General features: G+C 40.8%; 1 protein-coding gene across 3 annotated transcripts in view; it reads right to left on the reverse strand.

Annotated features, from left to right (window-relative positions):
- myh10 (myosin, heavy chain 10, non-muscle) overlaps positions 1 to 26,731 on the reverse strand; it is a 60,546-nt gene that overhangs the window by 14,761 nt on the left and 19,054 nt on the right. The window contains exons 4-23 of one of the 3 annotated variants that reach the window (XM_062997337.1): positions 21,090 to 21,117; positions 19,613 to 19,715; positions 18,199 to 18,228; positions 15,901 to 15,993; positions 15,161 to 15,224; positions 14,239 to 14,337; positions 13,380 to 13,523; positions 13,199 to 13,294; positions 12,793 to 12,911; positions 11,705 to 11,857; positions 11,262 to 11,435; positions 10,768 to 10,941; positions 9,699 to 9,813; positions 8,623 to 8,688; positions 5,255 to 5,448; positions 4,407 to 4,528; positions 3,864 to 3,933; positions 2,245 to 2,405; positions 1,998 to 2,106; positions 1,772 to 1,903 (exon numbers count right to left, since the gene is read on the reverse strand). In XM_062997337.1, the coding sequence (XP_062853407.1) occupies positions 1,772 to 1,903; positions 1,998 to 2,106; positions 2,245 to 2,405; positions 3,864 to 3,933; positions 4,407 to 4,528; positions 5,255 to 5,448; positions 8,623 to 8,688; positions 9,699 to 9,813; positions 10,768 to 10,941; positions 11,262 to 11,435; positions 11,705 to 11,857; positions 12,793 to 12,911; positions 13,199 to 13,294; positions 13,380 to 13,523; positions 14,239 to 14,337; positions 15,161 to 15,224; positions 15,901 to 15,993; positions 18,199 to 18,228; positions 19,613 to 19,715; positions 21,090 to 21,117 (2,246 nt within the window). The remainder of the gene's footprint in view (positions 1 to 1,771; positions 1,904 to 1,997; positions 2,107 to 2,244; positions 2,406 to 3,863; positions 3,934 to 4,406; positions 4,529 to 5,254; positions 5,449 to 8,622; positions 8,689 to 9,698; positions 9,814 to 10,767; positions 10,942 to 11,261; positions 11,436 to 11,704; positions 11,858 to 12,792; positions 12,912 to 13,198; positions 13,295 to 13,379; positions 13,524 to 14,238; positions 14,338 to 15,160; positions 15,225 to 15,900; positions 15,994 to 18,198; positions 18,229 to 19,612; positions 19,716 to 21,089; positions 21,118 to 26,731) is intronic. The other 2 variants (XM_062997335.1, XM_062997336.1) reach the window with 2 other exon arrangements.

The following is a 26,731-nucleotide window of genomic DNA, read 5'->3' on the forward strand; positions in this document are numbered from 1 at the left end:
CACAGCCATTAATGTCTAAATAGCTGGCAACATAAGTGAGTACACCCCACAGTGAACATGTCCAAATTGTGCCCAAATGTGTCATTGTCCCTCCCTGGTGTCATGTGTCAAGGTCCCAGGTGTAAATGGGGAGCAGGGCTGTTAAATTTGGTGTTTTGGGTACAATTCTCTCATACTGGCCACTGGATATTCAACATGGCACCTCATGGCAAAGAACTCTCTGAGGATGTGAGAAATAGAATTGTTGCTCTCCACAAAGATGGCCTGGGCTATAAGAAGATTGCTAACACCCTGAAACTGAGCTACAGCATGGTGGCCAAGGTCATACAGCGGTTTTCCAGGACAGGTTCAACTCGGAACAGGCTTCGCCAGGGTCGACCAAAGAAGTTGAGTCCACGTGTTCGGCGTCATATCCAGAGGTTGGCTTTAAAAAATAGACACATGAGTGCTGCCAGCATTGCTGCAGAGGTTGAAGACATGGGAGGTCAGCCTGTCAGTGCTCAGACCATACACCGCACACTGCATCAACTCGGTCTGCATGGTCGTCATCCCAGAAGGAAGCTGACGCACAAGAAAGCCAGCAAACAGTTTGCTGAAAACAAGCAGTCCAAGAACATGGATTACTGGAATGCCCTGTGGTCTGACGAGACCAAGATAAACTTGTTTGGCTCAGATGGTGTCCAGCATGTGTGGCGGCGCCCTGGTGAGAAGTACCAAGACAACTGTATCTTGCCTACAGTCAAGCATGGTGGTGGTAGCATCATGGTCTTGGGCTGCATGAGTGTTGCTGGCACTGGGGAGCTGCAGTTCATTGAGGGAAACATGAATTCCAACATGTACTGTGACATTCTGAAACAGAGCATGATCCCCTCCCTTCGAAAACTGGGCCTCATGGCAGTTTTCCAACAGGATAACGACCCCAAACACAACCTCCAAGATGACAACTGCCTTGCTGAGGAAGCTGAAGGTAAAGGTGATGGACTAAACCCAATTGAGCCCCTGTGGCGCATCCTCAAGTGGAAGGTGGAGGAGTTCAAGGTGTCTAACATCCACCAGCTCCGTGATGTCATCATGGAGGAGTGGAAGAGGATTCCAGTAGCAACCTGTGCAGCTCTGGTGAATTCCATGCCCAGGAGGGTTAAGGCAGTGCTGGATAATAATGGTGGTCACACAAAATATTGACACTTTGGGCACAATTTGGACATGTTCACTGTGGGGTGTACTCACTTATGTTGCCAGCCATTTAGACATTAATGGCTGTGTGTTGAGTTATTTTCAGAAGACAGTAAATCTACACTGCTATACAAGTTGTACACTGACTACTCTAAGTTATATCCAAGTTTTATTTCTATAGTGTTGTCCCATGAAAAGATATAATGAAATATTTGCAGAAATGTGAGGGGTGTACTCACTTTTGTGATACACTGTATGTTTTTAACCACTCAACCATTCACCCACTCTTTCACTCATTTATTCATTCTTGGGCTTCACCAAACTCACCCATTTACTCACCCACCTGCTTTCTCATTAACTTAGCCATTGTTTCAATTGCTTACCTACTTACCTTCACATTTTTCACTCCATCACACCGAGATATACTAAGAGTAGCCAAGCCACCTTCTGCATGCTTTCAGTGGTATAAATATATTTAAAATCAGTATACCCCAGACAAGAAAGGAACTGCCTTTTGTGTGTTCTATTTATCTGAATAAAGCTCATGTAAAACAAAGCTACTGAGGTGTCGTGAACACTCATAAGAGTGTGTACTAACCTGCTGGTGTTTCCTCTCAGACTCCACCAGTTCATTCTCCACCTTCACCTGCCTCTCCTTAACCTTCACCAGCTCCTCGTCCTTCGCCTGCATCTCCTCCTCCTGACGGGTGACCTGCAGCAGAGGCTTCACCTGCACACAGTGAGAGGAAAAAGCATACAGATGGGTATATAGACTCCGTAATGTGCAAACTGTGATCTGCAGGTGTGTAGAACAGTAATCTGACCTTGGTAAAGAGTCTCCACCATTGCCAGTGTCGGAGCTTCAGGTAAGCAGCACAGTTTCTCTGGAGAACCTTAAGAGCGCTCAGCTGCTGCTGCTTCTTTGCAAAGGCCCTACACACACACACACACACACACACACACACACACACAACAAAAAAGAAAAGTTAATAAAATAATTCAGCTATCAACAAATAAATGTTAAATAATTGAATTAGCGATTTAATTTTAGTTTCTCTCGCCATCACTCACTTGCGAGCCAGGTACCCTCGACACGCGGCCTGGAAATAGATGATGATGTCTGTGATTTTCAGATCACGCTCCTCCTCCAGGTGAGCCAGCACTCCAGTACGGAAAAAGATCTTGCTCTGGCCGATCCGGTACAGATTTGGATCCAATTCAAGAGCCTGGATCTGTGTGAGGAAAATAATTGTATCATATTTAATTATGAGTTGTTATTAGGCTTTATACAGGAGACAGTTCTGACCAAGTAATCTGATTGGACAAAAAGCTTTCTAACTGTGCTGGTGTCTGATAACAGCATGTTTTGTTTCAGCACACCGCTGAACATTATTTACTGAATAATGATGATCTCAGTTCCACTCAGGGCAGAAAAATAAGTCAATACACATCTAGCTAGCATATATTGTTAATGATACACAATACTGTTAATAATAATGATTCAAACTTTTTCCTGGTGTCCTTTACCACAGAAATCAATAAAGAATAAGATTTGCATTTTTCACTCCCCAGTAAAGATCTGAGCCTGATAAAACACCGATACTTCAGTGCTGAAAAGCCACAGCAAAGCAAAGACCTGACAATGCATTTAGCAAGGCTTATAGGAGGGTTCAGTAGCCATGCTGTAGATACCACACCAAGTCCTGAAGCTGAAAACCTTCTGAGCTGAGATCTTGTCTTTCGGCTCCTAACATGGTGAAGTAGAACAGTGTTTGCTTTTTGATTTTCAACATTTTTTTAAAGTTATATCATTATCTCTTATCTATATAATGACCTTCAAGCCAGTTCTTTATCACCCAGTTAATATTCCAACATCAGCTTCTCTGGGTACCACCCAAACAAACATCTGTAAATTATTTAGGGATTTTCTGGCATCATGTTTGTGGGTGATTTAAGAAACGCCCTAAATCTTAAAAACAATGACTTAATACCTAAAAGCATGTGGTAAATTTCTTCAGAGTAAATCCATGTTTCGTAATAGATCTTGGTTCGTAAAATAAAAGCATCAGGAGTGATTTACTGCTACATCACACTCTTGATTGTTATTTTGTTTCTGAATCAAGCTCCATGCTTTAAAGTCCTGTCAGAAATATCACGATTACAAGAAGAGCACATGGGTGCCACCACAATATCTATTACTAGACTGAAGAGGAAGGTAGAAGCTGATATGAAAGTCATGTTCATATAAGATTTTAATAAACCAGACATGTTAATGAGAAAAGAAATTTAACCAGTCTATTAAGCTAGCCCAGCAGCATGGAGACCCAACTTCAAGTCTCAGCGGTGCCACCGGCCTGACTCAGGCACTCCGACACAGCTAAAAGTTATGAATGTTAAACCAGCTCATTTTTGCTGCAATAGCAACTCCTGCTGTGTGATTAATGTGCCAGCCCAAGTGGTGGAGAAATACAGAGAGTACAGCATGTTCCTCTAATGACTTCACTCATCTTCACACATCAGGTTGTTCCTCTGACTCCTGACTCAGTGTGGTGGGGAAGCTTTAGAGAAGAACAGTAATACTGCTGTTTTCTGTCTAAACAGTACATATATTTATTATTTGGAGGGATATTATTTTTGAGGGATCTGAGGCAGCTTCCCTGAAATATGTGAACATCATACTGTAAACTCACCATTCTCTCAGAGGCCTGTTTTCCATCCATGAAGCCTTTGGGGATTGCATTAGGAGTGAGGATCTCATATCTGTTCAGAAACACACACCCACACACACACATCATTTATGTGAACTTCTCTATGATTTACATCCCCACCTACCATCTCTTTTCCTGTTATATGTACATCTACAACTCAAATAAAAAAGATGGAACAGTATAGAAAATGCAAATAAATCTGATTATCTTATTATTCATCCATTCCTACATTTCAGGCCTGCCACACATCCCAAAAAAGTTGGAAAAAAGGAAAAAGGGCAACTTTACATCTGATCCCTCAGATGGGTAATTGGTTGCTTTGGCAAACCTTTGTCAAGCACTACAATACGGAATTACATTCACAAATGCCACTCAGAACTTTACTGTGCAAAAAAGAAGCCTTATGTTAACCACATCCAGAAGAGGCGTGAAGTGCTCTGGCTCGCAGGGATCACACAGTATTGTGGTTAGATGAATCTGTATTTTAGATGTTTTTTTTTTTGTGGAAGGGGTAGATTTGTGTACCTCTGTCTGAACTCCTGGAAGATGATTCGGTTAGGGAAGCCCTGTCTGCAGATCCTGATTCCCTCCAGCACACCGTTACACCTCAACTGATCCAGAACCAGGTGAGGCTCCAGCTTCCCTGCCTGAGAGAGACAATGAGGTTACATACATTTTTTAAAAATACAACAAAATAAATCAGGCCCATTGTAGATGCTTTGGACAGTGGACAGTGGACAGAAGTTAGCATGGGAACTCTGACTGGTACAGAAGTGTCTGATGTTCTGTGTGTTTAGATACATTCACATCACCAGGATTAAAATCATCTGCCGTATGATCCACAGTAGATCTACAGTCATCTGGCCATGATGATTTGGTAATCATCATCTCATTATTCCATCCATTTTGTACAATGCACCAGTTCCACAGGCAGCAAAACAGCACCACAGCATAATACCACCACACTGTATAGTAGGTACAGTGCTGTTGGGATGGAATGCTTTTACTTCATACATAATTCTGGTTGTTTGGGCAAGATAACTCTAACTTTAATTTAAGTTGAGCTTTAGGTTGCTGATCCTAAAGCACCAGCTTTTTTTCTTACAAGGTCACCTCTAAGCCCATAAAAAGAAAAGCTGGCTTGACTGTGGCACCTGTGTCCCAGAAGCTTAACTTATTCAGTTCTCAAATTACATTTCATCATCTGAACAAATTCAGCAAAAAAACACAGTTTACATTTTATTCCCAACCTTGGCAAAGAGACCACTGTTCCATGCACTTTGTACATACGTGGGACCTGAAGTCGCTAAGAAACAGTTCTATGTGACATGGTGCACATGTTTACTTGATGTGAATGGAGAGCTCACACTCACCCTTTTCTCATGATTGGGGATGATGCAGCGGACGAAGTTGGGGTTTGTGTTGCGCAGTGTGGCCATCAGTTTGGTCAGAGATTCCTTGTACAGCTGGCCAACAGTACGAAACATTCCCTTCTTCGTTTTGTACGTCGCCCCAAAAGCAGTTTCATTCATACCAGCAACCTGATCCAATCCAACTATACGGTCCACTGAGAGAGAGAGAGAGAGAGAGAGAGAGAGAGAGAGAGAGAGAGAGAGAGAGAGAGGATTAAAAACCCATGTTAAAATTCAGTTTATAAAGACCTAATTAATTAAAGCCAAGAAAGAATTCACACCCCTTGACATTTTGAGCACTTAATTGTGTTGTGGGTTTGAGTCTCTTATTCACAAAAGTATTCACACCCTTTGCAAGCACCATCATTTTAGGTGATTATTAATCAGTAGTGTGAATAATTTCTGAATTCATCCAGATAAGCAAGAGTCAGTACTAAAAATGACATTTTAAAAATCTAAATATTCTTCCCCATTTGGAAGGAAGGAACAGACAACTGCATTACTTAAAATGGAAATACTGGAAACAACCGTCACAACTTATATACACTATATTGCCAAAATTATGTGGACACCTGACCATTACCTTGTTGGACATCACATCCCAAAACCAGAACAGCTTTCACTGTTTTTTTTCTTATGCATTTTCTCACCATTTTTCTCCCAATTTAGCAAACTAAATTTGTCTTCTGCTGCTGAGGGATACCAGACTGCATCCGAGGAGAGCACGTCGCTGCACACGCCTCTTCCGACACGCGCACAGCCCTCTCCTCTTCTTGCCTCTGCATTCTGCACAGGCGTCTCACAGGGTCCTTACACAGCGTATGAAGAACCACCCACCCACATAAAGTCCGACCCCACACCCTGCAGATTTGGTGGCCAATTAGTATCTGCTGCAGGCACTGCCAATTATGCCCGCTAGATTGCGCCCAGCTGACCAAAGGCAATGCCGAGTTTCAAACAGAGGGGTTCAGAATCTCAACGTTGGTGTGCTAGCTTAATATCCCGCTGCGCCACCTGGGCGCACTTTAAAGAGCATTTGTCAGGTCAGGCACTGATCTAAAATTAAAAGACCTGCCTCTTAAACAACGTTCCAATTCAGCCAAAGGATAGAGCTTGCTTTGTGTACAGGGGCATAGGCATGCTGGGACAGTACATAGCCTTTCCTATTATGTTGCCACAAAGTTGGAACCATATCCTTCCTTTCTTTTCCTGTTTTACCACATGGTTGCAGAGTCTGGCAGCATTCCCTGGAATCACTGGACACAATGTAGTAACAAACCCAGGGCAAGGCACCAATCCATGGCCATCCCCCTCAGACATAGTCAATCATGACTCTCTGTAGACCCCAACTGGCCGATAGCACCGCTGGGGATTGAACCCTGGATCCCAGCAGTTGTGTGCAAGTGTAATTTACAGCTGCGCCACCGCAGCACCCTTGGAGCCATATCATATATATCATTATTTCATACACCTTGCTGTTAGTGATGGGTGTGGCTGAAACACCTAAACTAAATGATTCTGAGGTGTGTCCACATATAGTTGCTATATAGTGTGTGAGAAGATCTGAGCCCAGCCATGCACAACTGGTGGTTTTTGCAATTTTTTTTTTCATTCTGCACAGAAAGCTCAGATGATCCAAAGCTGAGAGTATGAAGTGCAGACTAAATCTAAAGAAGCATGTGCAGCAAAAAACGAAAGAAATGATAATAATAATGCTGCCGGTTTAAAATCTGAGTTTAGATTTACACGCTTCAGCCAGAGACAGATAGGAACATGAACATTGATGAAATGCTAGTTATAACTATACAGCAACTTAAACCGCTTTCCTTTAGGTTGCACATGTAGTAACAGCGACTAGCATCTATTTACTACTATCAAATATACTACAGTAATTAGCAATGAGCTGCAGGGTTCCATGCTCACGTACCTACAGGCAAACTAAGGGAGCAGGATTTCTAAATGAAGTACCACTATAATTGGCATAATGAAAGATCATTAAATAATAAAATAAAAGTACATGCAGGACCGTCCTTCACAAAGCTGACTGTCAGAATCAGCCAGACTGTATCAACTGGATTCAAAAGTCTTTAGTGGACCACCAAGATCTTTCATCAAATCTTTATCTTTAAAGCTCTGTTCATTGTTGAGAGGGAATAGGCAGCACAGTGTGTTTGGTGTGCAGCAGATTAATGGTGAGGACACTGGACACTTTCATGTTCTCTGTCCGGTGAAGAGAATCTGGTTTATAAATGGGAGTAAGGATTTAAAGGATTTGAGTCTGTGTCTGTCTATTCCTCCATCTGTCCATCCATCACATGTACTTTTAGTCCAGATGTCTGTAGCCCAATCTCCATTGTGTCTGTCCGTCCATAGCACCGTCTTTACACCCATCCGTCGGTCTTCCTACTGTTTTCACGTCTGTCTCTCTGACCGTCAATTCTCTCAGCCTGCCCAGGAGTCTCCAAGTCAGACTTCCTGTCGTCTCCAATTCTGAATTTCTTTTGCTTAGTGTCGTGCTAGTTGTTTCCAATTCCCTGTACATACTGCAATTCTCTGCCGCTTGCACTTACACAGTATAGCCTGCCTGCACCTGGCCAGTCACAGACTAATATATAGAAACTGTGTCTGACCTCTCCACTCATAAACACGGTTAACTGTGTCTATTGAACGCCAGGCCAAGTTGGTGGCTCTGCTGAGATCCAAAGTCGGAGCTCAGATTTTATGTACTGCTAGTGCTTTAGACCACTGTGCCAAATGAGCTTGCTTGTCTCGCTATTATTAATATGAGTGTCTGTCTGTCCTATTTAGCATATAATCAATCATCTCTGCGTCCATCACCCTGTCTGTTTATCAGTGGTTCACCAGTAGCTGAATGTCTGCCTGTACTCGTCTCTCCACGTTTGTTTGACTGTTCTTCTGTCATTCTATCATGATGGAACTCATTCCTGACCTGAATGGGAGAAGGTAATCCACTTTTTGTCTCGGCATCCTAATGTCTCCACACCAGTTGTTTTCTTCAGATTAAAACAGCTTCCACATAAAAAGGTTTTGTAATTTTATGGGTGTCAGTGGTACTTTCTCTGATTGCTAGATCTGTTTCAGACTGTGATTGCACAATTAATCTTGCACTTCTAACACACTGTGTTCATCCTCCTTCTTTTAATCATCTCAATCAGAACTTCTTGGTAGAAGAACTAAAACTTTCGAAACAATATGGCCAAATCTGACAAAATCCAGCCAGATGGAAAAGGGAAAGAGTGAAAAAGGCATGGGAGCGTCTCAAACCACATAATGCGCCTTAAAGCGAGGGATATACAGCACCGTAGTACCTTCACCCGGAGAATCATGGAGGCTAGAGACGTCATAGAAAGACGCTCTCTGAAAATTCTGTATTTCTAGAGGCCAGGCCGAGAGAGGGAGGGGAGAAAGAAAGAAAAGTAAAAATAAAGCAAAATAAACAAAATAAAAACAGTAAGAGCAAGCACAGGAACAATGAACAGAAACATTGGTTAGTTCAACAAGTTCATCACATTCTGCTTACTGTAGGCTCAGAATGGATTTATAATTGTTATAAGTAAAAATATTTTGTCAGACATAAAAACATTCCAGTCTGGTTATGTCTATGTATGTATTCAATAATCTATCATCATTCAAGATGACAAAATAAACAAAAGTGTCTATTTTAGAGACTGTAGAATTGTAAAACATTCAATATGTAGACAACTAGACTCAATGACCTGAAGACCCTTGTAAGGAATGTTAAAGAACTAAGTGAAAGATGGAATTTCAGCTCGATATAAAGAAAACAAGAGTCATGACAAAAGGAAAGACCACTAACGTTACCACTGATGGAGAAGATGTTAAAGTTGACCACTTGGATCAATTATTAACAGCCAAGAATCCAGCAGACAGGAAATACCACACGGACCAGCACTCAGCAGAACAAGAATAATAAGCCGGAAAAGATCTCCAAACAAATATCAGAAAGGTCTGGACTATGGTGTTCTTAGTGGTTCTTTATGGATGTGAAAGCTGGACAAGAAGAAGATCGATGCATTTGAACTTTGAGCTGGTGAAGACTTCTGAGAGTAGTTTGGGTAACATTCTCAATCAAACCAATCCTCTCACTGGAAGAGTTGAGGGTAAAAGAGGAAGAGGACAGCTAGCAACAAGATGGATGGTTATTATTAGGTGATTAATAAATGAGACATTAAGAAGCCTGAAAACAAAAACATTAGACAGAATGTTCTGGTAAAAACGCTATCCACAGGATCGCCAGTAGTCTGGATCAATGTGACGATACTTAATAATAATAGTAATGTGGTGAAGCTTTAACTGCATGGTTAGACGCCTCACTGGAGAAAAAGCAAGCAAGGAAATGAGAACGAGGGAGTAAAGTACTCACCATCTTTCCAAAGCTCGGCCACAAATTTGTCAGTGGACTGGTGCAGCAATGTGGCTACGTTATCATTTAGAGGATCCATGTTCTTCATCAGCCACTCATCCGCTTTATAATCCACCTGACGGAGAGAAAGAGAAAGGGAATAAGGATAGAGATAAAGATGGGAACTTTAATACATCTTTCACAAACTTTTTATCATTCATGTACGTTCAGGACTTTCATTCAGCTCTACAAATCAGCCTAATATGCTGTCAACACAGCTCTAACAGATCTGAAGGACTCCTGTGGTATTTGGTACCAGGACGTCACCAGCAGCTCCTGTAAATTCTGTTTGTGAGCTGGATCGTCTTATTGTGCAACAGGGCTCCATCCCTTCCCCAGTAATCGATGCACATATGAACAGCCGTCAACTTACCACGTCATACAAAGTGGAGAGTGGGGGGAGGGGCAGGTAAGGGATTGGACAGACTTGGAGAAAGCCGCACAGACCTACATTATAACAAATGGAAGACAACAAGATGCAGGAAGATGAAGCGACTGTTGAAGAAGGATGAATGGCCTGGCAGTGATGGACAGACTAATATTATGATGAATAAATAGAAAGACATGAACACAGCCCGACAAGCACAGAGACAAACATGAAGGCAGGCGAATGGACTGGCATGAGGACTTCTGGATGAATAGACAAAGTCAAGCAATATACCAATGCTGATCATCTAAGTCGGTAGGTGGTGTCAATCTTTAGACGTCTAGCTAGCTCAGGCTATAATGCATGCTGCATTATGTCTTCGTTTTGCACAAGGACAAAAATAAACTACACAAAACCACTCTGGTCTATTGCAAAACGGCTGCTAATCTAAACCAGATGTGCACAAAAAAGAAAGAGGAAAGAATGAAAATATGAAACTTAAACGTTTCCCTGAGCACGCTAAAGAGGGGTGTCGTTAAAGCTGAGCTTCATAAATCCTGCTCGATTGCTCGCAGTGTATGACTGATAATCCAGTGAAAACCTGATATTATCACACTACTGATGTTCAACGATCATATATTACAGGATTTAAATCTCACGCACCTTCCCAGCGTAATGGATGATGCAGAAGTCGGCTTTATCTTTCAGCTGCCGTGGTTTCTGGAACTTGGCATGAGAACCTTGTTCCTGCACCAGTTTATCCACAAAGGTTTTATCTGTGGCTTTAGGGAACCAGCACTCCTCATCCAGCAGAGCCAGCACACCTGGAGGATTCGCCTGCAAAATGAAGAAGCAAAGAAACCATCTCAGGCATGTTGTACAACAGTAAGACATAAAATACAAAACTAAAAGCACCAGAACCAACAACATTAATTATGCCACTCCGAGTTTGAATCTGGAAAGCTGGCATGTATCTGTTGCCATTTCATTTCTGTATGGTGCATTAGACTGTCTGTAGAACTATTACATTGTGTTATATTAAGTGAAGCACATCTAATTACAGCCCTTTATTTATTCATTCATTCATTCTATTTCCTAATTGTAGATTCCTCCCACGCTGCAGACCCTCAGCCTGCACATCAAACCACTGCACTCACGGGTCTCTCAATGAGGTCGATACAGGGCTGCAGGTCGAGGCCGAAGTCGATGAAGCTCCATTCGATGCCCTCGCGCTGGTACTCCTCCTGCTCCAGGATGAACATGGTGTGGTTGAAGAGCTGCTGCAGCTTCTCGTTAGTGTAATTAATGCACAGCTGCTCAAACGAGTTCAACTGCAGAAAGAAAACACAAAACATACTCCTTTAACATGCAGGAACACACTACACTCTCTGTATTTCTCCACCACTCCTACAGATATCTTAACCGGCCAGTAGGAGGTGCTGTTTTAGTGGCATGGAGGGGATTTTCCCCCCTCTGACTCAACCAGTAGCACAAAGAAACACAAACCAGGTCCCAGTGGTGGAGGGCTAGCATATTAAACCACTGTGTTACCCAAACATACTAGAATTACGTTATACAAAATAAATACTGAACACCTCACCTGAAAGATTTCAAAGCCAGCAATATCCAGGATGCCAATGAACGAGGCTCCCTGGCGTTTGGTCCGGTCCAGAGCTTTGTTAATCCGGTAAACTAACCAGCGGAAAAGACGTTCATATGTTGCCTTTCCCAGAGCTTCAACAGCAAAATCAGCCTGCAGAATTGTAAAGAATGTATAAGCTCATACAAAGTGTATTAAATTAACAGATTTCACAGACCATGTAAAAATATACATTTGAGAAAAAAAAGCTTAATTCTGCAAACTGATAACTGGACCAGATAACAAATTTATAACAATCCAGCAATAATTGATATGCATCAAGTTTCACTGCCTGCAGATTCCCAAAAATTATTTACATTTATTTAATAGCAGTGATACAAACGAAATATTTAAAACTTTTCATAAAGTGATAAAACTGTTCAGAGCGCTGCTGAGCCGACCTGCAAATACACCAACCATACCAGCATATGGATGCGTAATTGGTTGCATAATTACACCCTTTTATTTATTCATTCATTGATTCCATTTCCTAATTGTAGATTCCTCCCATGCTGCAGACCTCCAGCCTGACCGAAGAGGGACGTCTGAGGTGTCCACCCCCGCCCAAACAGACCAAGTGTCTTACATTACAGAGAGATGTATCACATACACAGAGTCTATCTACCAACCATCTCTCGTGCAGGGGTATCAATCGGCCAGCAGACGCCACAATTGCAGCAGCATTGAAAAACCCATTCGACACTCCCCCCAACCCTAGGCACTGCTGGCCAGTCAAAAGTATAGCTGAAATTCGAAATCGAGAGCTTGAGATCTCAGAAGCAGGGTGTGTTGCCACCCAAGAGCCATAGTCTGCATCAATCTGTCAAAAACTCGTGATTCTGTTTTAAATTCCATGTTGGTAGAAAAACAAAAAATACAGCAGTTTTTTGTTTGATTTAGTTTTTTTGTCAGGCAATTTAGCCATTTTAGTTTCCTCAAAAAATCTGAAATTGGGACATATTCAAATAGGTTGGGTCATTATTATAATAACTACAAAGCATGATTAGATAATATGGGAAATAAAAATAAAGAGCGTTAGAAGCGCGTACCTGTTCTTTAGTTTGCGCTTTCTGAACATAGTCTCGTCCGACTTTGATTCTCGGGGTGAGGATGGCACGTGTGAACTCCATTACACTCATTCCTAACAAGTGGCAAAGCTTCTGTGCAGCTGCAAAAAGCACAAAGCAATCAATAATCTATACTACAAAGCAGAGAGTCAGATGTAGATTTTCTAATCTCAGTTCTCTGATCTATTGTTGCATACACTTGGACTGACAGCTTCTCTGAACCCTAAGAGGAGCAGAGTCAGCTCTCCTTTAATCACACAGAAACTGCCTACTCAGCCGCTTCCTTCCATCTTACAAGTGTAGCAGCACCTGAATGGTGGATTGGTGTCAGGGGGTAAAAACATTTGATGACTTGGGGTGGTTTGGTGGTTGGGGTGTATGGGTATACCTGTGTTCTCAGGCATGGAGGCCTGATCTGTGTTCCTCTCCTTCTTAAATACAATGTTTCCGAACTGCATCACTGATGATACCACCTTCAGCATGGCTACAAAACACAGTCACACACACATTAATCAAAAACTTCAAGTGTACAAGAAAAAAGATCTATTACCGACCACACACACACTTACACAAGATCTCATCGTGGGAGAAGCTCATGATGTGCATGGCCTCCATGGTCTCCTGGAAATTATCTTTATCCTGTTGGCCAGGAATAGGAATGTTGCCGTTGGAGAGGAAGCGGTAATTATTGAAGCCCTCCAGGAGCAGATCGGCTACAGGACAGAACAAAAAAATATATATATATAATTTATCACACACTTTAACGCACAGCATGAAGAACCGAGCATTAGCCTGCAATAATAATATTCATAGCCATGTGAAGTGTCATGAAACCGCTTCACCTAAACTCAATAATTGAGCGACGTGTCCGGCCAAAAATAGTTGGACCATGAGCTTTTAGACGTCCCATTTCAAAAACAATCTGTAATAAAATGCGTGACCGCTATGTGATCTTTTCAGCTATAACAACAGCCACTCTTTTGATAAGGCTTCTCACAAGACTTTAAATGGACACACATTCCTACATACATATTTCAGTCAAAAGAGTATGGCTTTTGTTTGGCTGGGCACTGAAGTTGGTCAAGAAAGTGTCTATTAATGTTCCAGTTCATTCCAAAGCAATTCAGTGGAGCTGAAGTCAGGTCTCTGTGCAGGCCACTGAAGTTTATTTAAACTGAGCTTTTCTTACTGCAGGAACAGGAAACAGTTTTCCCTCTATAACTGATTTATTTCACCTGTTAGCAACTGTTATGGCTGAAACATGACTTTACAACATTAGAATGAGTGTCCCAATACTTTTGTCCATACAGTGTACTTTTCATACTAATATGATGCACATTACCAAAATGTATCTGAATACTTCCGAACAGTAAATACTGCAGATTAATAAATATAAAACCTAATAAGTGTAGACAAGTGTTCCCTCACATTTCAGATGTTCTCCTGCTCCAGCCAGCAGTTGGTAGAAAACATGGAATGTCCGTTCGTCTTTGGCCTGCCGGATGGCTCTGGATTTCTCCAAAAGATCTGATTACATGAATCAAGGACACATCAGACCAGATATCACCAAATTAATTCAACCCATTCATGTACTCACCCCGGTCCTTTCATGCAGCCAATCTACCTACTGGGTAGCATGGTGGTGCAACTGGTAAAGTGAAAAGTTTAACCTGTTCTTTTTTTAATGTTTGAATTTTTTTAATTTCACATTATCCTCCCAATCTAGTCAACTTTCCTAACCCCAGTGGACTATCATGGGCACGCTCCAACACGTGTGCGGTTCACTTGCCAGTTTCATCTGACAGAGACAGCATCTCACAGAGAGACGTATAGCATACGAAGCACCACACACTGCTATTTGTTAATAATCCATCTCTCCAGCAGGGGCCTCGACCAGCCAGCAGAAACTGAAATAGCAGCAGCAATAAGGAACCTGTTTGACCTATCCTCCCTCAGACCAGCCAATCATCTTGGTAAGGGGTCTTAACCCAACTGGTTGAAAGCACAGCTGAGATTCTGAAGAGTTTGTCATGTTGTAATTATATTATATATAACTGTGAGTTACTGTGAGTGGGTGAGTGTGTACAGGATGTATCATGCAATGGACCTACCATGACCCTGACCAAGATGAAGCAGTTACTAGAGATGAATAAATTTTCAGCATATAGCAGATGCATTATATTTAACAGTGGTGATAAAAGGCTTAAACCAGCACATCCACTGAACTACCACTGTCCAAAAATCAATAAATAAATGAATGTTGAACTGAGTGCAAAATGTTTTAATGTTTGTAAGTGTCCCAGACCCACGAATAAATGAATGAATGAATGTTGAACTGAGTGCAGGATACAGGTTTCGATGTTTGCACCAACGATGTAACCGGTCACGTCAAAATTGATGCGGATGAACTTTCCCTAAAAGAAAACAAAACAAAACAAAAATCAAAAATCAATTCAACCAATCAACCAATTCTCCAATGCTTTTGTGTCTCCTTGCAAGGATAAAAAGGGGATGTGAACTCCTTCATGAACATTAAAGAGCTCAGAAGCTACAACCAGCAATTCCAGGATCAAGAAATGTCGGACATCTATCTATAAAGCAAACACACTCTCACTGATGGACCGCTCACTAGTCGCTGTGCCAGAGATTTCCCACTGTGCTGTGATTGTAATTTAAGGTTTACGTAAAACAGTGAGGATCAGTTACTCTCCGCCATGTCTGTGTTTTACTTTTTATGACGTTGGATAAACTAAATTCGTCTGATTTAGCGCTTTAAAAAAGTCAGCAGCAAAGTGGGCCGAAGTTTCGATAGCACAGTAGCACTAGGTGATTTTGCAGCATGCGAATGCAGCCTTACAAACAAAATCTTAAACAGACTGTAGGAGTAGCTGTTGCATTCCCCATCCAATTCTACTTTCCCTCCCTTTGCCACAACCACATGTGTCTGTACAAGGAGCGATCAGTCTGGAGGCACCTCTGGGATTAGAACTGTCACTCTGAGACGATTATTATTAGCAGTGGTGGGCGACACAATGTTTTACCAAATTGATGATTGATTAGTGCAATTAGCTGAGTGTTGGTAAAACTCACGAATCGTGACGAGTTGTCATTTTTCACGGTCTTGGCGTTACCAAAAGCTTCCAGTATTGGATTTGCCTGCAACAACTGCCTCTCCAACTCGCCCTGCAACAAACCATCAGAACAGACAACACAGTTTTACATTTACACTGTTTAATAAAACCAAAAACATCAACAAGCTCATGAGATAAAAAGGAAACAAACCCAGGTCTGAATGTGCACTAAAGATGGGACAGACTCCAAATTTAATTTCCCACCATTTTACTTTTCTCCATTCTTTGTTTCTATAATCATTTTCTGTTTCTTCCATCATTATTTTTATTTCACTCATAAAGTCTTCAGATCTATCATACAATTATCGTCTTTACATTCACAGCTTTAACTTTGTTCGATTCCTGCTTTAGTGCACGTACAACTAAAGAACCAAAATGGTGGAAAAAAAGGAGATATAGAAGAAAAAAAAAGTTCCAGAAGTGGGTGCTCATGTGGTGTAAGGGTCTATTATGATAGCCTACTAACAAACGCTGAGACCTGTGTTCAAGTCTCAGCGGTGCAGTCGGCCAGCCAGGCGTCTACACAGACATGATTGGCTAGGTCTTGATGGTTGGGGCCCTGCAATGGATTGGCAACCCTGTCCAGGGTATTACTGTCTTGCAGTGGGTGCTTCCCGGTGACACTGAACCCACTGAAGTCTAAACCAAAATGGAGCAATTGATAAAAATAAAAGGAAATAAAATAAAGTTCCAGAATTTATCCAGTTTATCCTGATAATAATAGAAGTAAAATGATAATAAAATAATAAGTAATAAAAAGTAAATAACTGGTGAGAAATCTGCATGCAGGTGAACAGAAAATCTGCGTTTTATTTTTGTGCATAAAAAACCCAAACACCAAAAAACATTTGCTAACATTATTACTTATGCTACTCACATACAGCAGGATGGCCTGAAATGAATCAATTAAAATAATCAGAAATCATTTTTAATTTGACATTAATTTCATGTTGATGTATTAATTTACAGCATTAACTTTTCCCCCCTCTTTTTGTCGCTCTTTTTCACCCAATCCAGTTGTGGCTATTTGGAGCTTATCTCTGTTTTATTGCTGCCGCCACACCCACCTCCGATCAAGGGGGCAGAGGCTGTCACGCACCCATTCAACATGCGCACGTATTGCTTATTTTCACCTAGCAGGGGACTAAACAGCACAGGCCACACTTACACCCTTACAAGGAACCCTGTTTCAGCAATTATCCCTTCCCCCACAGGCACTCAGCCAAAAAGAAGTAGATGTGGAGAAACACCACACAGGCTGGATGTTTCCAGTTTTCTGGTTTGTTTGCATCAGACAGCACTCGCTTTATTGGGTGTGTGTCTGTGGATTGTCTGTGTCAGGTTTCGATGGGAATGTTGGTAAGTTTTGACATTTGTGCAGTTTTCAGCTATTTGCGTAATCACTAAAGCTCCTTGAGTAAAGAGCGCAGCGTGTGCTGTTTGTGCATCGATTAGGAGACTGAAGTGTGGATGCTGCGAGGAGGATCGATAGTTCAACCCAAACTCAGCAAAAACCAAGTGGATGGTTTTATTAACACTATCTTCTCTTAACCTTTTGTTGTTGCCCGTAAATGTCCTGCCCCACGTTACAAGACTTTTAGTTCAGACTCCTGAGAGACTGTATTGTATTTCTATGTTTTGACTGAATGTGGGAATATCTAGCATGGGTGTAATCAATCACTTATTTATCACAATCATGATCAAGCACTGCTATCTTAGGAATAAGTTAAAACAGTTGATTGGTATTAACAGTTTAACAGTATGGTCCATTCTGGAGTTGAGTAATGTAGCTAAAAATCACAAGCTGGGCACCTGGTGGTACAGCAGCCTAAAGCACTAGCACAACACTGAGGAGTAGGGTGGGCTGGGGCCGCAGATTGGACACATGTTGAAGGGAGCGTGTGGTTATCCAGCTCTTCTTGATCAGATCAAGGGTTGTGCAAGTGGCAGCAAATTCACAATGGGAATTGAACATGACTAAATTGGGAAATCCAGAAAAAAATATTACGCATTTGTCGAAGCCTAGATATATAAACAGTGATATTTTACACAACCTCTAGACAACCTAATCTGAAAATTATTGATATATCGCCAAAGCAGGTTTTAATGCTGTGCTGACCCCTGCTTTTAATACTCCAGGCACCTAAAATGTATGCAAACAAGTGCTTCGCACGGCCAGCACAATTCCAGCATTACTGTTTGTGTGTGGGTGTGTGTGTGTGGTGGGGTGTTATGGGTACATGCAGGAGGAACTTGCCTGTAGTTTGACAGCTTTAGGAGACTCTGGCTGTTACATAAACAAATGCACAGTGTTAGAGGAGCAAACTTCATTCCAGGTTCATCCTGCCCCACACCTCGTGAGAATCATTCTGGTGTGTGTGTTAGAGCAGGAAAAACACTATAACACACAGACTAGGAGTGACACTGATTAAACTGATGTTAGTGAGCTAAATGATTCATCTTAATATTGTGTTATAAGCGCATGTGTTAGTCATAAGCTTGCTTTAGTATTTTAATACAAATGCTAACACTAAACACAGTTCATTATGGTCAAAGTTACATACATAGTATTCTTGTTTAGCGCATGGCTGTGTCCCAAATGCACAATCAATTTGAGTTCATTTACACCAAGTTTAAACGAGCTGCTTCCAATCTAGTCATCTCTGATTCCATTCCATTCCAAAAAATTACAATTTTGTCACTGAAACCACCCTCACACTGGCTGGGGTAAGACTATCACATGCCTGCCTGTAAAGGAATCACAGAGAGATGCATCGAATACAGAGAGATACGCTGTACCCTTCAGATCATCCATCACTAAAGCAGGTTTCTCGACCAGACAGCAGAGGACACAATTATACAGCACCAATGAATTGTGACCTTTTTTCACCCTGCAAAGTCAACTGTGCCTGTGCTGGCACCTGGGCAGATTGATGGCACTGCCTGGGATTTAAACTCAAGAGCTTGAGATACCAGCAAGTGGGCAAACTGCACCAGCAGAGCGCACACACACACCGTTTTTCTGACAATTTCTTCATCCTGCTGTACAACCAGCTAGTACGTCTTACGAAACAAATGAGGATTTAAGATGTCGTTTACATCCCTAGACTTCAAAAGACATTTTTTCCATACACCCTTATTTCCTTGGCACCAATTAAAAAAAAGGTACTGTGTTATTATTGATTCTCTCACTTAAAAACGTTATCTCAGTTCATTTCCAGCAGCTGGAGTTAGATAACATTTACATTTTCAGCATTTAGCAGACGCTTTTCTCCAAAGGGACTTACAGTATTGTGACAGTATACTGTCAAAGCAATTAAGGGTTAAGGGGTTTGCTCAAGGGCCCAGGAGTGACAAGCTGGCAGTAGTGGAGCTTGAATGAGCAACCTTTTGATTACTAGTCCAGTACCTTTACCACTAAGCTACAACTGCCCTCTTAGTGATAAGAATTAAAGAGTGAAGCTGCAGAACTTTGTAGAATAAAAAATAAGTAGATTTGAAAGTTATTTAATCTAAGTTATTTATTAAAGGAAATTTGTATCAATAGAATTTTCTTTAAAAAATAATGAATTCTAGCGTTTGGGACTGAAGCCACGTGCTCCGATGATTTCGCCTACGTAAGCGCTTTAACAGAGTGAGGAGAGAAAAATGAAGGGAGGAAATAAACTCACTGGAATGTTGTGATCTTTCCTTCCTTTGTGAGAGGAAGCGACATGTGCCAGGTACTGAATGACCTTTTTAGTGTTTTCTGTTTTTCCTGCTCCAGATTCACCTCTGTATGAAGAGACATGAACACGCCCATTCCAAAAACACACAGAGGATACATTGAAAGACCATCAGATTAAAATCCATCAGATTAAAACCATCAAGAAATAATAAGTATTAAGTGTTATATTAAGTGTTAAGGGATAAAATGATCATGATATTGAGTTCAGGTGTTTTAACCACAGCCACTGCTACACATCCACTGTAACAGAATTGTGGCACATGTACATGTATCTATCTATGTATGTGGGTGAGCACATTCGCACCTTTTGTACATCAATCTGCACATTTTCTTATATTTGCACTGTAGTTCACTTTATAATTTACTTTATAATTTATATTTTACAGCTGTTACTTACAATCTATACCAGCCTTACGATGTAAACCGAAATAACAGCTCCAAATGTACTCTCAGGTCCTGTTGTTGTAGTGTGTTGTCTAAGTGTTGTTGTAGTTATACAGATACTTGTTTGTATACTGTGAATCTCTGTAGTGTGTACTATTACCTTTGACTTTTGATTTATGTAACTTGCTACTGAGGCCTTCATTTCCTCTGGGATGAATAAAGTATCTATCTATCTATCTATCTATCTATCTATCTATCTATCTATCTATCTATCTATCTATCTATCTATCTATCTATCTATCTATCTATCTATCTATCTATCTATCGGATAAAATGATTATGATATTGATTTCAGGTGTTTTAACCACACCCACTGCTAGCGGGTGTATTAAATCCTATTCCTGTACCATTACAACGCTAGATCCTAAACCTGATCCAAATATGTCCAAACATGCAAGTAATCAAGCAAACACAGTCCCACGTAAATAATCGAGTGAGTTTATAATTTAGGTCATTACAAATAAAACAACAGCTCATGACTACACACTAAACTGGCAGCATCGAAATGACTAGTTTAAAGATCTGACCACCTTGTTAATGATACGACAGTATAATGGTACAAACTAGAAGTTTTTTTATTTGGTCCTGGTCTCCACAGATCCCCTTTTTCACCTAGTTTAAAAAAACAATGCTGCACTTTTTTGTACAGATTACCTGTGTCAGAAAACGTTCTTCTTCATTCTTACCAATGACACTACATGTTTTTAATCAAGGCCGCACTTTTACTTTATACACTAAACATCAGGGAAAAAAAAGCTAAAAGTGAAAAAAGCTCTTAGCATTTGTTTTGTGGTGAGATTCTGGTGAGTGACGCTACACTGTATAATTAGTATTTAATTGTTAAATGGGTGATTTTAATATCTAAGCGTTTTAGAGTTTGTGTGTTGTGAGATTTTTTGCCTTTTTAAAAGGGGGAACAATTCATGAGATGAAGGAAACACTCATGACCTAATGGAACCAGAATCTGGGTTACTCACGTGCACAGAATGGATTGGTCCTCACGATCTAGAAATAAAAGAGAGAGAGAGAGCATTAGCGTTGTTGACATTAAATATCAATTCATCATATTTACCATGTCACATCACTATGCCATCATCGTTTCACGACGGATGTTGGTCATTAATAACTTCATATAAAGTCTACAGGCTCTTACAAACACTACTGGTTCAGGTAAATAGATTATAAGCATCAGACACTATTATTTGTCTTCAGTGAGCACCAGTGTGGTTTGCTGCATGGCAAGAACATGCAGGTCAGGAAGCATCTTCAGCAGACCATCAAGAAAAATAATGAGGCTGCATATACACAGACATTCTTGAAATCTGTTTCCAGCATTACCACTAAATTCGGTAAGAAAAATGCTGACGGGTTATACGCACTGATGAACGATCACACATCAACACAGCTCTCGTTTCACTTCTTACTAAATTACGTCTCAGCCAATCAGAGACGGAAACACAAAAATAACTCCACCAGTTACAGTCCTCAGAAATATGAAAAATAATCTGCTCTGGATTCGGTGCCCATAAGTGACTGAGTGTCTATAAACTTTTTCAAATTGTTGCAATTCTCTTGACGGTGGTACCATGTCCACATTAAGCAAGTTCAGGCCATAACATGCCCTATCCAGCACACCTGCAGTCGTTGACCACAGCTTTTGACCTGCCAGTGACACGCAGGCACCTCGTCCAGACAGCAAAGGTCACATTGTACAGCACTGATGAAGCCCAGTCATTGATCTAAAACCTCACATTAATTGTACCACCTGGGTTTTACACTTCAGAGTTGAAGTGGCATCAAAAGGATGGTTAAAAAGTAATTGTTGCTTAATGTACATATATGGTAATGTTTAATGTATATTGGCTTTTGTTTCTTGCAAAAAAGCATCTTACTGTTAACCCGTGCAACGCTTGCTAGATTTAACTGCACTGCACTGCACTGCACTGAATTTAATGCTACGTGTGGAGCTTTGATACATTCTTCAGTATCAACCATGCATAGTGTTGATAAGATGTTTGACTGATGGATGATTGGATTTTAACGGCATGTTTAACACATATCTGTGTCATTTTATGACATGATCGGTATTATGTTTGAATCTGCTTATTGTATCTTGTATTTATATTTTGGGTCCATTTTATATTTTCATTTTTTGTATTTTTCTGGCTGTGATGTAGAACAAAACTGTTCTTGTGTAATTTCTTTTATGGTTTTTGGCATGTGTACTTTGGGGCATTATATCAGGATGTGCTTTATCGTAATAGGTGTTTGGCAGATTTCACAGGTTGGGGGGGGGGGGTTTACCCTTTTTATCAGGTGCTGGTGGGTTATTCTGGTGAGGCAGATTCTGCATCTTGTGTGTATGACTTGGTCTGTGCGTCGTCGACTGATGGATGAGGAACAGTTGTTGATAGTTCACTCAGACATTTGGACTATACAGACGGGGATTTTGAAGAATGGTGCCTGGTGTTTGTCTATCTTCAGATAACACGGAGTTTTAAGAGGCCTCTTGACTTTCTTGCAGCCAAATACCCAGACGTTTACAAAACCGCACTGTGCTGTGCTGATATAAAGCCAGGAGGCAAAAAGATAACCTGATGGTACCAAAGCCAAAATTGTTAGGGAGGGACATAAATGTTTTTTGTGTGCATCCTGTTATATTCGTAACCCGATTATTACCAAGCTTTCAAAACAAAGAACGTTGCTTTCTAAAGTCCAAAAAAGTGGGTCGCAGAGAAAAAAAAAAGATGATTAAATAAACGTATTTTAACAGGCTCAAACACTAAATGAACTTGTTCATGAACACCCTCTGTGGAGGCTTTACATTACATCTTGTAAACCACAGTGGGACCAGATTGTCACCATTTTTAGTAATTAAGTACACAATGTTTCATTTTGATGCATCGTTTGCTTTGCCTGGATGACAGCAAAAATCATGGACAAAATGTGGGCCATTTGAAAAAAATTTAAAACCCTGACCTAGAGCATACTACACCTCCCATAAAAGCAGAAAAGTCTGTATAATGCTAGCATGCTAAAACTGCAGTAAGGTATATAAACTACAAGCCAGTTTTGAGGAGAAAAGGCTAAAAGAAGTGGAACATTTTATACGTACAGCATTTAACAAAGGCTTTTTTTTAATCCAGAGCAACTTACAATCTGTAATCAATTAAGGGTCAAGGGCTTTGCTTAGGGGTCCAGCAGTAGCAACCTGCTAGGAATTACCCATCAACATGGCAGGACGTAGAAAAAAATTAAGTTACACATTCGTATTGAATGCAGAATGGATGGATGTTGTTGTGACCTTGTTAGCTTTATTTTACACATGAATAAAAAACCAGCAAACCTGATGTAACTTTCACAATGAGCTCATGTGGAGCGACTGCTCAGGGGATGAGGATATAAATGGGCTTTTTCTTTAGTCTGCAGACCTTATAAGGTTTGATGGGGTTCGTTCCATACTAAATTCCTACAGACAGCTGGATGTCAGACGAACCCCGAGCCCTCCAGCACCCTGTTCTACAGCTGCTCCTGATCGGCAGCAGTATTTATTTAATGTGATATTTATTGTGTTTACTGTGGAACTAATTAGAAACAGTGGATGAAACGATCGTAAATGATCACATTAGCATTTTTACGATTAAAATCTGTTAAATCTTTCATATATTTTTGGATAGAAACCACAGTTTCAGTCTCTCCTGGTGTCTGTCATCTGGTGCTGATGTAGTTTGGTATGTGAGGAATGCTGTGGTTCATTAATCTTGTGGAGGGGCAGAAAAGGGGGAGTGGGGGTGCTTGGGGCCGGAATGGTACAGAATAAGCCCCGATAAAGTTATCAATCCAAAACCAGTCTGTCCTCTACAAACAACAACTACGACAACTATTTAGAAAGAGAGACGTGATGAAGGATGATGGAAACAAATGTTTGGAATTATTTATGACGTAGTTCCTCCATGACTGTGTGCGCTAAAGGTGTGCTATTACGTTTAACATACCGCTTCTGACCTCCTCATATGTCTGAAATCCAAATCCGTAATGTCCTACAATCGAGTTTAAGCAGAACATTGGAAACAATGTAGGTGAAGTCATACTTTTGGTCCTGTCCACAAAAAAACGTTTTTATTTATTAATGTTTCGGCCTCTAATTTAAACTTAAAAATCATTTTCGGTGACTGAAAACAGCTTTTTAAAAAATCTGCCTCCATACTGAACATTTTATAAAAAGAAAAATGTTGAAACTATTCTAAGGTGCTTAGGTGGCACAGTGGTCTAAAGCACTAGCACACCACTAAAAAGTTCCTGAGCTCTAAAACTTGATACTCAACAGTGCTATTGACCTGGCCATGCCTGATCTCTACTGGCTGGTCAAGGTGCCTGCATGAGTAGTGTAAAATAAACAGAGGGATTAATGTGACTCTCTTTTCACACCTTTGTGTAACAATCTAACACTGACAGGTGAAAATAAGTAGCCAGTGTGTTGTTTCTCCTCAGTCAGAATGAGGAATATGAGCAGTAATAGGGAAAACATGGAAAGGATTAAAAACAATGTAATAATTTGTTCCCTTTTCACCCTAATCCAGTGGTGTCTATTTGAAACCTTGCATCGCTGTTGCCACCACTTCCCCCGATTGAGGATGGCCAAGGTTGTCCTGCACCCCCTGCGACACCAGCACACCTTGTGATCCTAGTGGTGGTGGGCTAGTGCATTGGACCACTGTACCATTCAAGCGGTGTTAAGTGGACAAGACCTTTAATGACTCTTTATTCTTTAATGGATGGCTCTTTACAGTCATTCTTGTTTGGCTTGCAAGCTGGTAGGACTGTAACTAAACATAATTTAGTAGTTTTTTTTTTTTGTTGTAATAAATTTTATTGTTACATTCATTTGCTTCCCATTCTGAGTAGAGGACCAAAGTTTGCTTAATTCCTTTAACAGTTAACCAACAATCTTACAGCAACCTAGTAAAATTGTAAACATAATTTCCATCCGTTTCAACATAGCTTTAAGAACAGGAACATCAAGACCAGAACAAGTTCATTTTAAACAATAACATTTTGTAAGAAAAGTCATCGGGACATCGGGACAGAAGAGTCAGTCGATCAGCAGAGCCGTGATTCATCCCACATTCTGATGTAAAAATATTTGGTCAGACTCGGTAATACTCCAAATAAAAAGCCTGACAGGAAAGCTGAGACTGACAACTGCTTCGTCATGCTTACTCACAGCAGCATTATGGGATATGTGAAGCAGCTGTCATGATCATTAATTCCTCCGATTCCTGTTGAGAAACCACGGCCGAATATAGAACTGATGGGTACCATCCACTTGCTGGCTAATGGAGCGGAAAACAATGTTCTGATAGTGCATCCCAGACACACGTGCTCTTCTGAATCCAACGGTCTGTCAGTGCAGTGGGTCACTAATATTCCGTCACTCTGATATGTGCTGTTAAGCCCACATATTATCCAACTTTAGCTCTGTCCTAGTCTTCTGAATTAGGTGACCGTGACTCACCGGCTGCAAGTGACGCCACAATTAAAAATTCAGTTATGATTTTGTTTATTACAATTTTGCGTTGTTGACCCTTGATGATAAACTGCCCATTTAAGGTACATTTTATAGACAGTCTGACTCCTCCATAGACAGAATTCATCAGTAGAGTGTTAACAAAAAGTTTGTAGTATTAAATTATTGAACAGATTTTAAGCAGCTGAACACACTTGGAGGAGAACACTAACCTCCCTTCGAAGAATATTTATACGTATATGAATATTCATTCACAGAATACGGCAAAAAAAAGCGGCATGACCCGCCATAGGTGAGAATGCACCGTTCCCTACCGTTTAGCATCAAGGCCTCATCAGCCAACATAATGTAACTGAATAATGATCCTGCATATCTAAACTTCACATTCTAAGAAGAGCTTTATTCTGTCAGTTTAGTGTTGTGTCCAATACCAACTGGAATACTGGTCAGAAAGAAGAAATACACCCTGGATATGGTGCCTGTTCAATGCAAGGCATCATTTACTCATCCATAAGGTAGCTTGGATTTTTAAAAGTGCCCCTAGATATGTTGATAAATGTGAGAGAAAAGCATTTGATTCCAGTTTGTGGAACAAAAATGCACTGGAAAAGATCTTAAACCTCAAAAATGAGATCTGCGTGCATTTAAATCTCTCTTCTGGAATGCTCTGCTGATCCAGGTAAGAGCACAGATGGGCCCTGTAATGTACTGAAATACATCACTGCTTATTTACTGACTTTATTAGGACCAGGTGGAACCAAATCACCTCCAAACCCAAGAGGAGCCCTAACATACACATACTCACATTCTTCTACCATCATTTTACTCCTCCAGCAGTCTCGGAGTGAACCCAACCAACTCGAAGCCGGTTCTGATCAAAGCGCATCTTTAAACCAGTCTGACGAGTTTAATGAGGTCAGGTTTCATTTCTACATCTGCTCGGTGATGACAGTGAGGGAGCTGCAGTTCCATTCATTCATTTTTGTCAGTATTAAGACCAGAGAGAAGAACCTTCTACATTCCAGTAAAGTCTTTATGAGCAGCAAAACGGCTGTCCCAGATAATCCCAAAGTAAAAGCACACACATCCAGC

The sequence above is a fragment of the Trichomycterus rosablanca genome, chromosome 6, assembly GCF_030014385.1.
Source record: "Trichomycterus rosablanca isolate fTriRos1 chromosome 6, fTriRos1.hap1, whole genome shotgun sequence".
NCBI classification, from domain to species: domain Eukaryota; kingdom Metazoa; phylum Chordata; class Actinopteri; order Siluriformes; family Trichomycteridae; genus Trichomycterus; species Trichomycterus rosablanca.